The sequence below is a fragment of the Lissotriton vulgaris genome, chromosome 10 (assembly GCF_964263255.1).
Source record: "Lissotriton vulgaris chromosome 10, aLisVul1.2, whole genome shotgun sequence".
In the NCBI taxonomy this organism is placed as follows: Eukaryota; Metazoa; Chordata; class Amphibia; order Caudata; family Salamandridae; genus Lissotriton; species Lissotriton vulgaris.
In genome coordinates, this window is record NC_141698.1 from 1,021,612,129 (window position 1) to 1,021,627,395 (window position 15,267).

The 15,267-nt window shown below is 47.2% G+C and overlaps 1 protein-coding gene across 1 annotated transcript; it reads right to left on the reverse strand.

The window, feature by feature from the left end:
* Nucleotides 1-1,528: 1,528 nt before the first annotated feature.
* LOC147689254 (phytanoyl-CoA dioxygenase domain-containing protein 1-like) lies at nt 1,529-12,929 on the reverse strand. Its single transcript, XM_086940058.1, has 6 exons — nt 12,800-12,929; nt 9,893-10,109; nt 8,834-8,925; nt 6,308-6,447; nt 4,707-4,811; nt 1,529-1,636 (listed from the first exon to the last, which is right to left on the reverse strand). Exons 1-6 carry the CDS (start codon nt 12,927-12,929, stop codon nt 1,529-1,531), a joined length of 792 nt encoding a protein of 263 aa, XP_086796184.1.
* Between the last annotated feature and the right edge of the window lie 2,338 nt (nt 12,930-15,267).

The following is a 15,267-nucleotide window of genomic DNA, read 5'->3' on the forward strand; positions in this document are numbered from 1 at the left end:
GCATGACGCGTTTCGTCCGGGGAACCCGGACTTGATCACATCAATAAAAGTACCAAATATCTGGCACCAGAACGGGTTTTTGCTCATCGTCATTTTCTCAACCGGCGAAGGGTTGCAAACGTGTTGGCGTGTGGCGAGAAATTGTTTCATTTATCTATATATGTATGTATATATATATATATATATATATATATATATATATATATATTTATATATGTATATATGCAAAGGAGAGAGGTTGCCCCCAGACGAAGTGCGCTCGCAGCAGATTTATTTCTAATAAGAAAAACTTTAGTGAATCACATGTACATGAGAAGTGTGGCTCAATGATTAGAGCGGCAGACCCTAATGCAGAGGTCTAACCCGGGACCAGGGTTCAATTCCCTGCCTCGGCGGGTCTTGGCCTCAAAAACTTCCACAGACCTGATAATTCTCGCCTCGGTGCCTAATCCAATCATGGAGTCCCACTCTGCAACTCTGGGCAACAGCTTGCTTAATCTCCATAACGGCCCCCACAACGCTAAGGATGCCTGGCCTCCACCTTGGGGGTGCCCAGGAGTGGACGCCTCACAGGGAAAACCAGGATGGGTTCCACAGCGGTATTTGTACAAGCGCCTTGAGACCCTTGTGGGTGAGTAGTGCGCTATACAAGTATCAATTTACATTTAAATTTACATGTACCCAGTAGTCCAGTGCAGACGCGTTTCGGGCCTCGAGCTCTTTGTCAGAGGCATCCTGCATGAAAACTGCAACATTACCACAGGATATATCCCCTCTTTTATGTCAATCATATCATATGTATATATATAGTCACTCAATGATCGAAATGTAACAAAGCGGGCTTGTTAGTGAGGCCAGTGGCAATGAGTAAGGCTGAAGATGGTCCTAGTGGGACATCCCCTAGACTTCTAGATCGAAGTAAATTGATCTAGAGTTCCTCATGTACCGGCATGTGTCCAAATTCATGCTTAAAATGAGACCAGCCTCCTCGTTACATATTTCTCAAGCTGGAATCATCAAGATGTGTTGAAAATCAAAAGTGGTACTCTTATCCAAAATGTATTGATACATTTTTATTTTACTTTTGTAGAAAAAGAATACAAAAAGACATTCGCACTTTTGACTGTAAATCTGTCTTCCAGCTGTATGTTTAGCTCAATAAATAAACATCAATAAAATAAAATTTACATATAGTCAGGCAGCTGAGATTCCAAAACAGGATTCAGTCGTGTGTTTTCTAATGAAAGTACAGTGCAGTGCAAAAAGGAATTCACATTATCAATTTCTGAAACTGCAATTGTTTGTTTTACGGTAACAGTTGCAGCACCTTTTGGCCTACCATCCGAACATTATTGTACACAATATTGAGGCTCACTGCAAGATGTTAAAAAAGAGGAAATACATATTTGAACCTATAGGGCTCCATCTGAGATCAGGAATGAACCTGCACCATGCAGCAGCATGTTACTGGCAGTTATGAACTACATGAAGAGAGGAAGGTGTCTCCTGATGATGCTCTGCAGAGGTGTCAGAAGGTCTTGGAGAAAAAGTTGGGTGCATGATCTGTAAAGTGCTGGAATTCATCTGTTCCTGCAACAAGCACGGTGGCGGGGAAGGATCGGGGGCGCTCGGGGTCCTGGAATCAGAGAGGAGAGAAGTGCATTAAAATTAGGGCATTCAGACGTGGGAGAATACAAGACCTTATCATAGAGGACCTACACTGGTGTCATGTAGAGAGGGAGAAAAGGGCATGATCAACCGAATCTCTAAAGCGTGTACTCTAGAACAATAACTAACCATAAACCTTCCCTCTCTTTCAAAACAGCCTAAGAACCATCGCTAGCTAAATCCCCAAACTATCTAGCATTCAAACCTGCCTCTCTTATAGAACATCTAATAAAAGAGAGAGGGACCCCGAAACCAAAAGGATGGGGTTCCACAATCGACGTTAGTCAAAAAGAAAGTCCCCTTGGGTTAAGTAGCAATAGTACAAAAATACTTTCAAACAACCATTTACGCCACACAAATATAACGTGGAAGCAATGTAGACAGATGGGACCAACAGTACATATGAAAACAATCTAAAAATGTATTTAAATTATAAAAACAATTTATTAGGGATCCATTACATTAAATAAAAACAGAATAAGAAATTGGGAAACACATAAAAACGGTACAATAATCAATAAAAACCACATTCAAATAAAAAGGAGTGTACAGGGAAAAGGATAGAACTCAAATAGAACGACACAATTTTGAATTCCTCCTTGTTTAGTTTTCCCAGATTAACTCCTTAGGCGTCGACGCGTTTCGGCGGAGTGTTCATGTTAATCCGCCTTCATCAGGACAGTAATAACGTTTCCCAAATAAATTCTCAGACACTGGGTTGGTCTAATGGATATAGTAAGGGGTTTTCAGCCTCCCTGTTGACAGCTCAGGTATGTATTCAGCGAGCTCAAATATATAGAGAGGGACACATTAAAAACGCTTTTTAAAGATGTGAAGCGTAAATACATCTATTTTCGTTCGTCAAATATTCCAGCTAACTGGCTGGTGGAATTAATTAAAAAGCTAGTGCTTGAGCACGCAGTAAACAGGAGTTCAGATGCCGCTTTTCTCTCATTAGTCAGGCTTTTATATACTCTATGTTACATCATGGGTTCAGGCAATATAGTCCAGTGATACCCGCTGTATGTAGGCAGCCCCTCGGTGAACCCTTTCTTAATCAGTATTATCAGGCTCTTACAAGGTCGGAGTCAGCGTGGGTCCCGAGAAAATTCTCCAATTATTCCCAGCTGCCCAAGGAAGCCACTCTGTGAGCCCTTAAGCGCTGTGGTTGCGGGCGTCCTGCGTGCTTCTATGCGTCTTCACGGCTAGCCTAATACTGATTAAGAAAGGGTTCACCGAGGGGCTGCCTACATACAGCGGGTATCACTGGACTATATTGCCTGAACCCATGATGTAACATAGAGTATATAAAAGCCTGACTAATGAGAGAAAAGCGGCATCTGAACTCCTGTTTACTGCGTGCTCAAGCACTAGCTTTTTAATTAATTCCACCAGCCAGTTAGCTGGAATATTTGACGAACGAAAATAGATGTATTTACGCTTCACATCTTTAAAAAGCGTTTTTAATGTGTCCCTCTCTATATATTTGAGCTCGCTGAATACATACCTGAGCTGTCAACAGGGAGGCTGAAAACCCCTTACTATATCCATTAGACCAACCCAGTGTCTGAGAATTTATTTGGGAAACGTTATTACTGTCCTGATGAAGGCGGATTAACATGAACACTCCGCCGAAACGCGTCGACGCCTAAGGAGTTAATCTGGGAAAACTAAACAAGGAGGAATTCAAAATTGTGTCGTTCTATTTGAGTTCTATCCTTTTCCCTGTACACTCCTTTTTATTTGAATGTGGTTTTTATTGATTATTGTACCGTTTTTATGTGTTTCCCAATTTCTTATTCTGTTTTTATTTAATGTAATGGATCCCTAATAAATTGTTTTTATAATTTAAATACATTTTTAGATTGTTTTCATATGTACTGTTGGTCCCATCTGTCTACATTGCTTCCACGTTATATTTGTGTGGCGTAAATGGTTGTTTGAAAGTATTTTTGTACTATTGCTACTTAACCCAAGGGGACTTTCTTTTTGACTAACGTCTCTTATAGAACAACCTAACTACCCAAACTATCTAAATCCCCAAACTATTGAACCTTCTTACCTGCCTCTCTTATATACCTAACAACCATAACTATCTAAATCCCCAAACTATTAAACCTTCAAACCTGCCTCTCTTATATAACTAACAACCATACCTATCTAAATCCCCAAACTATTGAACCTTCAAACCTGCCTCTCTTATATAACTAACGACCATAACTATCTAAATCCCCAAACTATTGAACCTTCAAACCTGCCTCTCTTATATAACTAACAACCAAAGCGATCTAAATCCCCAAACTATTGAACCTTCAAACCTGCCTCTCTTATATAACTAACAACCATAACTATCAAACTCCCCAAACTATTGAACCTTCAAATCTGCCTCTCTTATAGAACAACCTAACTACCCAAAGCGATCTAAATCCCCAAACTATTGAACCTTCTTACCTGCCTCTCTTATATAACTAACAACCATAACTATCTAAATCCCCAAACTATTAAACCTTCAAACCTGCCTCTCTTATATAACTAACAACCAAAGCTATCTAAATCCCCAAACTTTTGAACCTTCAAACTTGCCTCTCTTACATAATTAACAACCAAAACTATTTAAATCCCACAACTGACCTTCAAACCTGCCTCTCTTATATAACTAACAACCAAAACTATCTAAATCCCCAAACTATTGAACCTTCAAACCTGCCTCTCTTATAAATATAACTAACAACCATAACTATCTAAATCCCCAAACTATTGAACCTTCAAACCTGCCTCTCTTATATAACTAACAACCAAAGCGATCTAAATCCCCAAACTATTGAACCTTCAAACCTGCCATTCTTACATAACTAACAACCAAAACTATCTAAATCCCCAAACACACACAGTTACGAGTAGAAATGCACGCACACAAACACACGTGCATGGATGCACACACACAAACACATACAGTCCACACTGTCACTCTTGTCGTCTAATAATCCCACTGGCACACATTCATACTCAGACAGTATGAAGGAGAGGATTGAACTCACCTCCACGGGGTAGGCTGTGGTGGGGACGTAGCGAATAACGAAGCCACATCTGCGTCTGTGGGACGTGTTGGGTTCACTGGCATGGACTGTCAGCCCGTCGTGGATCTGACGAGAGAAATGTAGGATATGAGCCGTGCTTATCTGCCGAAAATGTAAGTGGCAGGGCCCAATCTGTTACTCACTGGTCCACTGCAGCTGGCACTGCCCGCGTCACTTTTTTACCTTTAAGTTTTGTCATTTTTTTAAAGCTATATTAAATCATTTAGTTCTCTACTAATGAACGTTAGTTAAAAATACACACACACTGCCACCATATGGTGGTTTCTCAGACATATGTGCCTTTGTTTACAGAAAAGCACCGGAAAACACAGGCACAAATTAAGCACTGGATATGGGACAGAGAAAAGACAGGCAGCTCCCTGAGGTGCACCTCAAGGGGAAACTGAGTACATAGTCCTGAGGCACCCCAAGGAAAGCTGTGAGTGCACAGCGCTGGTGCACCCCAGGGGGAGCTGTGAGTACACAGTGCTGGTGCACCTCTTGGGGAACTGTGAGTACACAGTGCTGGTGCACCCCAGGGGGAGCTGTGAGTACACAGCGCTGGTGCACCCCAGCGGGAGCTGTGAGTACACAGTGCTGGTGCACCCCAAGGAAAGCTGTGAGTGCACAGCGCTGGTGCACCCCAGGGGGAGCTGTGAGTACACAGTGCTGGTGCATGCCCAGGGGGAACTGTGAGTACAGAGTGCTGGTGCACCTCGGGGGAGCTGTGAGTACACAGTGCGGGTGCACCCCGGGGAGCTGTGAGTACACAGTGCTGGTGCACCCCAGGGGGAGCTGTGAGTACACAGTGCTGGGCACCCCAGGGGGAGCTGTGAGTACACAGTGCAGGTGCATGCCCAGGGGGAGCTGTGAGTACACAGTGTGGGCGCTTCTCTATGGTAAGCTGTGAGTACACAGTGTGAGTGCACCCGGGGGAGCTGTGAGGACAGAGTACACAGAGTTGACGCACCCTCATAGAAAGCTGTGAGTACACAGGTTAGTGCACCGTCATGGGGAGCTGTGAGTCCACAGTGCTGGCGCACCCTCAAAGAAAGCTGTAAGTACAGGGAGGTACAGTACATGGGCACCCTTAAGGTGGGGTAGTGAGTACACAGTACATGGGCACCCTTCAGGGGGGGTGGTAGTGAGTACACAGTTCTGGGGACCTTTAAGGGGGGTAGTGAGTACACAGTTCTGGGGACCTTTAAGGGGGGGTAGTGAGTACACAGTTCTGGGACACCTTTAAGGGGGGCTGTGAGTACACAGTTCTGGGACACCTTTAAGGGGGGTTGTGAGTACACAGTAATGGAGACAAAAGGCTCATTATGGGAAGGGCGGTGCCATAAATTGATGGATGTCTTGGCCCCGCCCACTTCCCGGCTGCCTCATTTATAAGTGGGGGATTCACTGGTCTGCCTGACACCCACAATGCACCGGGCTCCAGTATCATGGCTTTTCATGTTACTTCGTAACATTGCAGTAACCCCTTGCTTGTTTGCCTGTGGGAATAACCACAACTGTGAGACATGAGTCCAGGAAACGACAGAGCGCTGTGAACTCACCGACATCTGCCCAGCCTGAAGAGGACACTCAACCGCCTTCTCTGCATCCACCAGGTGCCGCGGAATCGCCTGATTGGTGGACAGCATGTTTCCGGGGGTCATTGCTGTGCGGTGCTCCAGGACACCTTGTTTGTGACTTCCTGCAGAAGAAAAGAGGGTTGGAGTAAGGGGGGCACTGTCTAAAATGAGGTGTCAGCACGGGCCACACCCACAATAATTATACACACATTTACCTTTAATTATCATGAGTGGTAAAGGCATATGCGTGGTAAAGGAAGCGTGGTAAAGGCATGCGTGGAAAAGACTGTGTGGTAAAGGCATCTGGGTTGTAAAGGAAGCGTGGTAAAGGATGCGTGGAAAAGACTGCGTGGTAAAGGCATCTGCATGGTAAAGGCATGCATGGAAAAGACTGCGTGGTAAAGGCATTTGCGTGGTAAAGGAAGCGTGGTAAATGCATGCATGGAAAAGACTGCGTGGTAAAGGCATTTGCGTGTTAAAGGAAGCGTGGTAAAGGCATGCATGGAAAAGACACGTGGTAAAGGATGTTTTTCATCTAACAGAGGACTGCGGCTTCTAAATAAAGAGAGAGCCATCTCTGAACACTAGAACCCCGCGAGGACCCCGGGGATCTTTCATCCAGGCCTCCACAGCCCCCAGGAGTCTAGCCTCTGACACTAATCTGGGTGAAGATTGTAGGCTCCTACTAAAGCCCTGTCTGGCCAACCCTGTCCAATATCACTCTTTCAAGGCAGTGGTGCCCGTGTTTACAGGCAAAGACATCTCTGCCTGTAGAACCATAAGCAGCGTCCCTCTGTTAGGACCTCGTGTCCCCCCGCTCCAGCTGTACAGTAAAGCACGGGTCAGGGTTTGATTGGCTTTGAAAAAAGTTGGCCCGGGCACGCTGAAAAAAGTGCCCCACATTTGCGGATTGCGGGGAAGATTTACAAGGACTGGCGCATCCCTGCAGATTAGCAGTGATGCGCCAGTAACAATGCGATTCGCAATTCTCCTTGCGCCACCACGGATGCGTCGCATTTACAATGCAGCACACTGTGGCGCAGGGATAGACAGGTGCGTGTCGCATCTGATGGTGTAAGGTCGGTGCAAGGCTGGAGTCATGTCGCAGGCGCAACGCTATTCCAGCAATGTTCAGGGACCGCCCATACCTAACGTGCTGCCCCACTCCTTACGCCTGCTTGAAGCAGGCGTAAGGTTTCGTCGCAGCAGCCTCTGAAAAATGACTCTGTGAAATCTTGTAGATTTCACACCGTCACTTTTACGAGGTTTTTTCCGACGGAATGCCCACCCTGCATACCTTAAACCTGACGCATGTTTAATGTGGTGCAGGGCTTCACAACATGACGCATCTCCCTAGATGCGTCAGGTTGTAAATAAGTCGCAACGTGGTGCATGGTTTACGCCGCCGCTGAGTCACAGAAGTGACGCAACAACAGCATAAATGTGACGCAATTGACTTGTAAATCCGCACCCGTCTTTTTTTAAAACATTGCTTCAGTGTTTTAAGAGTTATAAAAAGAAGTTGGGGGATTTCTATAAGAGAGGTGTGTTTTATCTTAACTTTACTAAGATTTAAAAAATGCGATGATTGTTGCTAGGACTCTGTGTTGTTGGAATAGTTTACACTGGTGAACCACACCTGAATATAAGTGAGGCCACTTAAGCTCAGCCCCACTGCCACTGCTCAATCTGCATACATTAATGGGCGGGGCCAGCCGGAGACTGGGAATGATACCTCCGCCCCCTTGGTAAAAGGGGGGTAACGGAGGTCCATCTGCCTCCGCAAAGGCTGCTCAGGCCCCCACTGGGTGGAGCAGCATAGTCATCCCATATCGGCCATCACGCTGCCCAAAAAAGCGGCCCACAGCTGCAACTCAGATACCAGCCCATCGCCCATTGCCCGAGAGCCCCCTTACCAATCCGACCATGGCACGGATCCCTCTGATCACACTGGGGCGTTCGTACATAGCAGCATGGACTTGCTCCATCCAGAGATATAGTTGTGACCCACATGGTGCTGAGGGCGTCAGAACCTGTGTGGAGACTTTCTGTACAAAGACAACATCCCTGTGTCAGGACAGCAGTGGACTCCGATAGAGAAGTAGACAATTTGTCAACACCACTGAGTCAAGGCCCAAGGGCTTCAACAATATTAGCCTGCTGCACCTCTGCTTGTCTGGACTCTGACTCATTGTGAATGAATGCGCCGTCTTCCATTCTGTGTAACTCTCTCCCACATCCCTATGTCGCGACATTGAGGCTCCTTGGTTAACAGATGGCCTCTCCTGCTGTATAGTCCATTCCCAGATCCCTATGTCACGACACTGGGGCTCAAGGTAAAGAGATGGCCTATCTATCTCCCATGCTGTGGAGCCCTGTCCTAGATTCTTATGTGATTACATTGGGGCTCACCAGTAGAGTATTAGCCCATCCCCCATTCTCAGCCAATCAGTGTTACAGCTCCAGGCTGTTGTGATGCATGCATTGACTATGGGAGTTTATCCATACCTGGAATAACCTGCAGGACACCATTCTCTGTGTCTACGTCATCCAGGGCAAGCCACACTGAGGCCACCGGGCCCCCCTCGAAGCCCCAATACCTGGAAGTAAAAGGAGGAGGACACTGTCAGCCAAACATCGGCAGACCCCGGGGCAAGAGGATGGCACATGAGGGCACAGGATGGCACATGACAGGATGGCACATGAGGGCATAAAATGGCACATGAGGGCACAGGATGGCACATGAGGTCACATCATAGCACATGAGGGCTCAGGATGACACATGAGAGCACAGGATGGCACATAAATGTATAGGATGGCACAGGATGGCACATGATGATACAGAATAACCCATGAGAGCACAGTATGGCACTTGAGGGCAGAGGATAGCACATGAGGGTACGGGATGGTACATGAGGGCACAGGATGGAACATGATGGTACAGGATAATACATGAGAGCACAGTATGGCCCATGAGGGCACAGGATGGCACACGAGGGTACAGGATGGCTATTGATGACACAGGATGGCACATCAAGGCATGGATGGCACATTTTGACACATGAGGGCACAGGATGGCATATGATGGCACAGAATGCCACAAGAGAACACACAATAGCACATGAGGGCAGAGGGTGACACATGAGGGCACAGGATAGCACATGATGGCACAAGATGGCATACAACGGGCATAGGATAACACATGGAGGGACAGGATGCCAGATGATGGCACAGGATGGTGCATGAGGGCATAATAAGCCACATGATGGCACATGAGGGCACAGGATGACACAGGGTGATGTGTGTCTGGTAGTGCAGCCAGCCTTATGCCGTCATGTACTGCCTAGATGAAAGATGCTGTAATCTATGCTGTGTGTGCACCCCGCACCGCCCTGTGTATTTAACACCAGATGGTGCCCACCAGGTAGCCTGATAATCAGACCTCACCAGGCTGAGGGGCAGGAATGCCATCCTTTGGCCTTACCCTTGAAGTACAATCAGACACATCACCCCTGCTGAGCCCTCCCCTCCCCCACCCTGGAGCCAGCACCCCGCAGTCTGACTTACTTGATGTCCTGGTGCCAGGCCACGTAGGGGGCGCTGTTCCCTCGGTGGGGCACGTCGGAGGCCGGGTATTTACAGATGAACCTGGAGTCCAGCAGGACCACGTGGGCCCCCAGCACAGCGGTGATGGCCTGGAGGGTGTGCGGGTGGGTGGCGAGGCCCAGTACCCACGGCAGGCGCATGTGGGCGTTGTGCAGGCTGTACTGGGCGTGCTCCTTCCCTGTAGGGTGAGAAAGGAAAAGACACACAGATGATGGACGGAATGCAAAGCAAATCAAACATTCACCCCCAGTCAAGAGGTCCGGGTTCAATCCATCGTTCTTTTGCTCACCTTGCCACCCCATTTTAGACCCAGCCTGCAGGGGACACAAGGAGGGGGGTTAGTCTCTACCCCGAGAGGCCTCTAAACGGAGGGGTTTATATATGGGAATGGTGGCACCGAGCAGCGCAGCAAAAAACATTCCTGCGCCGTCCTGCGCCACTGGAAAAGGCAGGAACGCACCGCATTTATCCAATACGGTGCATTGTTTTCCTTTCTCCCTGCGCTGGCGCCGTTTCTGCAGCCTAGTGCCAACGCTGGCACCCTTGCACCATGGTGCAGCACTGCCTGTGTTACAGCAGGATTGTATTAGCGCAGGAAGGGGCACCTTCCAGCATATAAACAATCCATAGAGGCATTTTACTCTTTCTAGGTGTGCTGCAGAATGCAGCGCACATTGAAAGTTAAAAACAAGTAGAAATAAAGATATTTCTCCTCTTTACAGCCACCATACACAAGACACAAGCAACATAAAGCAGATAAAGCCACCAGACACAAGATGCAAGCAACATAAAGCAGATACAGCCACCAGACACAAGATACAAGCAACATAAAGCAGATACAGCAATCATACTCTTGACACAGCCACCAGACACAAGATACAAGCAACATAAAGCAGATACAGCCACCAGACACAAGATACAAGCAACATAAATCAGATACAGCCACCAGACACAAGATACATCAATATAAAGTAGATACAGCCACCATACACAAGATACAACCAACATAAAGCAGATACAGCCACCATACACAAGATACAACCAACATAAAGCAGATACAGCCACCATACACAAGACACAAGCAACATAAAGCAGATACAGCCACCATACACAAGACACAAGCAACATAAAGCAGATACAGCCACCTGACACAAGATACAAGCAACATTAAGCAGATACAGCCGCCAGACACAAGATACAAGCAACATAAAGCAGATACAGCCACCATACAAGAGATACAAGCAACATAAAGCAGATACAGCCACCAGACACAAGATACAAGCAACATAAAACAGATACAGCCACCATACACAAGCAACATAAAGCAGATACAGCCACCATACAAGAGATACAACCAACATAAAGCAACATTAAGCAGATACAGCCACCAGACACAAGATACAAGCAACATAAAGCAGATACAGCCACCAGACACAAGCAACATAAAGCAGATACAGCCACCAGACACAAGACACAAGCAACATAAAGCAGATACAGCCACCATACAAGAGATACAACCAACATAAAGCAACATTAAGCAGATACAGCCACCAGACACAAGATACAAGCAACATAAAGCAGATACAGCCACCAGACACAAGCAACATAAAGCAGATACAGCCACCAGACACAAGACACAAGCAACGTAAAGCAGATACAGCCACCATACACAAGATACAACCAACATAAAGCAACATTAAGCAGATACAGCCACCAGACACAAGATACAAGCAACATAAAGCAGATACAGCCACCAGACACAAGCAACATAAAGCAGATACAGCCACCAGACACAAGACACAAGCAACATAAAGCAGATACAGCCACCATACACAAGATACAACCAACATAAAGCAACATTAAGCAGATACAGCCACCAGACACAAGATACAAGCAACATAAAGCAGATACAGCCACCAGACACAAGCAACATAAAGCAGATACAGCCACCAGACACAAGATACAAGCAACATAAAGCAGATACAGCCACCAGACACAAGCAACATAAAGCAGATACAGCCACCATACACAAGATACAACCAACATAAAGCAACATTAAGCAGATACAGCCACCAGACACAAGATACAAGCAACATAAAGCAGATACAGCCACCAGACACAAGCAACATAAAGCAGATACAGCCACCAGACACAAGATACAAGCAACATAAAGCAGATACAGGCACCAGACACAAGATACAAGCAACATAAAGCAGATACAGCCACCAGACACAAGATACAAGCAACATTAAGCAGATACAGCCACCAGACACAAGCAGCATAAATCAGATACAGCCACCAGACACAAGATACAACCAACATAAATTAGATACAGCAATTATACTCTTGATACAGCCACCATACACAAGATGCAACCAACATAAAGCAGATACAGCAATCATACACAAGATACAAGCAACATAAAGCAGATACAGCCACCAGACACAAGATACAAGCAACATAAAGCAGATACAGCAATTATACTCTTGATACAGCCACCAGACACAAGATACAACCAAATAAAGATATTTCTCCTCGTTAGGCCTCACCTTGGGAGCCATAATATTTTAACACATTCCTAGATTTACAAGACCTTGTAAATCTGCGTCAAAAACGATGAGTTGCGACACCCACGCAACGCCCATGGAACACCTTCCAGGCGCAGTGTAACGCGACGCAGTGATTTGCGCTGCGTTGCCTTTCTCCATATTTGTGAAGCCGCGCAGGGCCACACAGAGTGGCTTTGCGGAGCTTCATAAATTTGGCTTGGGGCTTTGCCTCGTGCATGTACCACTTAGCATGATGCAAGCATGACGCAAGGCCCTCATAAATAAGCTCGAGAGATAAGGCTGCCCTCCCTGCACCTACCAAACTCCTGCTCCAGCTCCTCGAAGGCCCTCCTGGCGCCCTCCAGCTCCTCCAGGTCCAGCACTGGCACTGACGTCAGGAAGCCCCGGGCGTCATAAAGGGTCTTCATGTGCTGAGGGTCCGCCTCCATGATGAGGGCGAGGACTCGGACCCCGCTTCTTGTGCAAGGGATGGGGTCTGCCGCCGGGCTCCTGAGAGCTGAGCCCCAGATGTGGATATGCTCCTCTGGCACCGGACTCCAGATGTTGCCCTTCACCTCCAGAGGTGTTGATGCTCCAGGCGTTTTCTTCTGGCTCCCAAGACGCAGGTGCTCCAGATGTGGCCCTGTGGCTCCCCAGGTGCTGGAGATTCTGTACCCTGGGAATCAAGAGCTCCAGATGTGAGTGTTTCCTCCTGCCCCTTGCAGTGCTGGAGCTCCAGGTGTTGCTGGGGGTCACTGCCGCTGCTGTCCACCCTCCTCTGCCTCGGCATCTTATGTAGGGCAGCTCAGACCCGCCCCCGCCCCGGGGCTGCACTCCCATGACGTCACCACAGCCGGGGGCTGCTTTCGGTTTTTCCCATTAATCCCAGCTCATGACCCCAGGCTGCCTGGCATTGTGTAATCCTGTTCATGTCCGCAGCGGAGGAGTCAGGGGGGAGGCACTGCAGACGCCAGCTCGGACGTTTCCTGATGGTTCAAGGGGGCTGCCACAATGGGGTTCACGCGGGAGTCGTACAGTGATACCCCCAAATTATGGGACTTTGAAGTATGTATGAATAAAGAAACATTCCTTATTTACACTGAAGCCAGTATCGGGGTGTTACCGGTCCGAGGGGCTCCCGAGAGAAAAAGCCGGGTCTAGGCCAGACTTGAAAAGAACAGGTCAGTAAAAGCAGCAGTGAAAGGCCACAACAACGTCACAAGAGGTGAAGCCATGACGTTAAAGGGGTATACTGACCCCAGCATAAGTGCAGCGCCCACACCCCAAACACAGACACCAGACACAGACACCACGGCTGACAGGCCAGATACAGACATCACACACGAGGGAGAGCCTCACATGTGGGATACACGCCTCAAAGGCTACATACGTGTATGCACAGAATGGATTCTTCATATGAAGGATGCTGCCTTTATACATGGAATCCAGGCATCACACCGAAAAACAGCCATAATACACCAAGCATATCCGGATACACCATGGTGCAGCCCTCTGACGTATGAAGCAGGCCTCATATGCCAAATACAGCCACCAGACACAAGATACAAGCAACATAAATCAGATACAGCCACCAGAAACAAGATACAAGCAACATAAAGCAGATACAGCCACCAGACACAAGATACAAGCAACATAAAGCAGATACAGCCACCAGACACAAGATACAAGCAACATAAATCAGATACAGCCACCAGACACAAGATACAAGCAACATAAATCAGATACAGCCACCAGACACAAGATACAACAACATAAAACAGATACAGCCACCATACACAAGATACAAGCAACCTAAATCAGATACAGCCACCAGACACAAGATACAAGCAACATAAATCAGATACAGCCGCCAGACACAAGATACAAGCAACATAAAGCAGATACAGCCACCAGACACAAGATACAACAACATAAAGCAAATACAGCCACCAGACACAAGATACAAGCAACATAAATCAGATACAGCCACCAGACACAAGATGCAAGCAACATAAAGCAGATACAGCCACCAGACAAAAGATACAACAACATAAATCAGATACAGCCACCAGACACAAGATACAAGCAACATAAATCAGATACAGCCACCAGACACAAGATACAGGCAACATAAAGCAGATACAGCCACCAGACACAAGATACAAGCAACATAAATCAGATACAGCAATTCTGGGGATACATGAAAGTAGGTTGCTAGGAGGTGCTGAGGGAACCTCGTGCACATGAGGTGTGAGACACGTAGAAAGTGTTGTGCGGAGTGACCAGTCATTACATTTAGGCGCCTGACCTTGTTTGTTGCAGTTTGATATAGTGCTAACTCGACACAAGATATTGGAGCCTTTTACATGAGCACCAGATACCTCACCGGAGGACGCATTCATTTTTGGGAGGCACCGTGAGGTTCAGTGATCTGCCCAGAATCACAGGATGCCGAGCCAACGCCGACACTCGAGCCTGGTTCCCCAGCTCCGTAGTCGGCAACTCTTGCCGTTACGCCTCATCCTTGTCATAAATACACAAACATTCCAAGAACAGGAACACAGCGTCCATCAAGTAACCCTTCAACCGATGGAGGAACACGAGACACGCATCTCCCCAGCCAGTGGGGGCTGTAAACTTGACCCCAGTGCCAGTAAGGCCTGGCCCAGGGAAGGGCAGAGTCGAGGCATCCAGTGCTCGAGACAGATGTGCTGTGAACCGCCTGGGGGCACTCGCCACTGTCCGGGTTCAAGGCTGGGTGTTGTTTCCTGCTGTTAATGTCCATTG

What these genes read in the sequence shown, in the direction of transcription:
- LOC147689254 (XM_086940058.1), bottom strand. Translation starts at nt 12,929, where the DNA reads ATGGAGGCGGACCCTCAGCACATGAAGACCCTTTATGACGCCCGGGGC. An exon ending in GGAGCTGGAGCAGGAGTTTG is followed by an intron (nt 10,110 to 12,799) that starts GTAGGTGCAGGG and finishes CTCACCCTACAG; the next exon opens with GGAAGGAGCACGCCCAGTAC. An exon ending in TGTCCTGCAGGTTATTCCAG is followed by an intron (nt 6,448 to 8,833) that starts GTATGGATAAAC and finishes TTTCTTCTGCAG; the next exon opens with GAAGTCACAAACAAGGTGTC.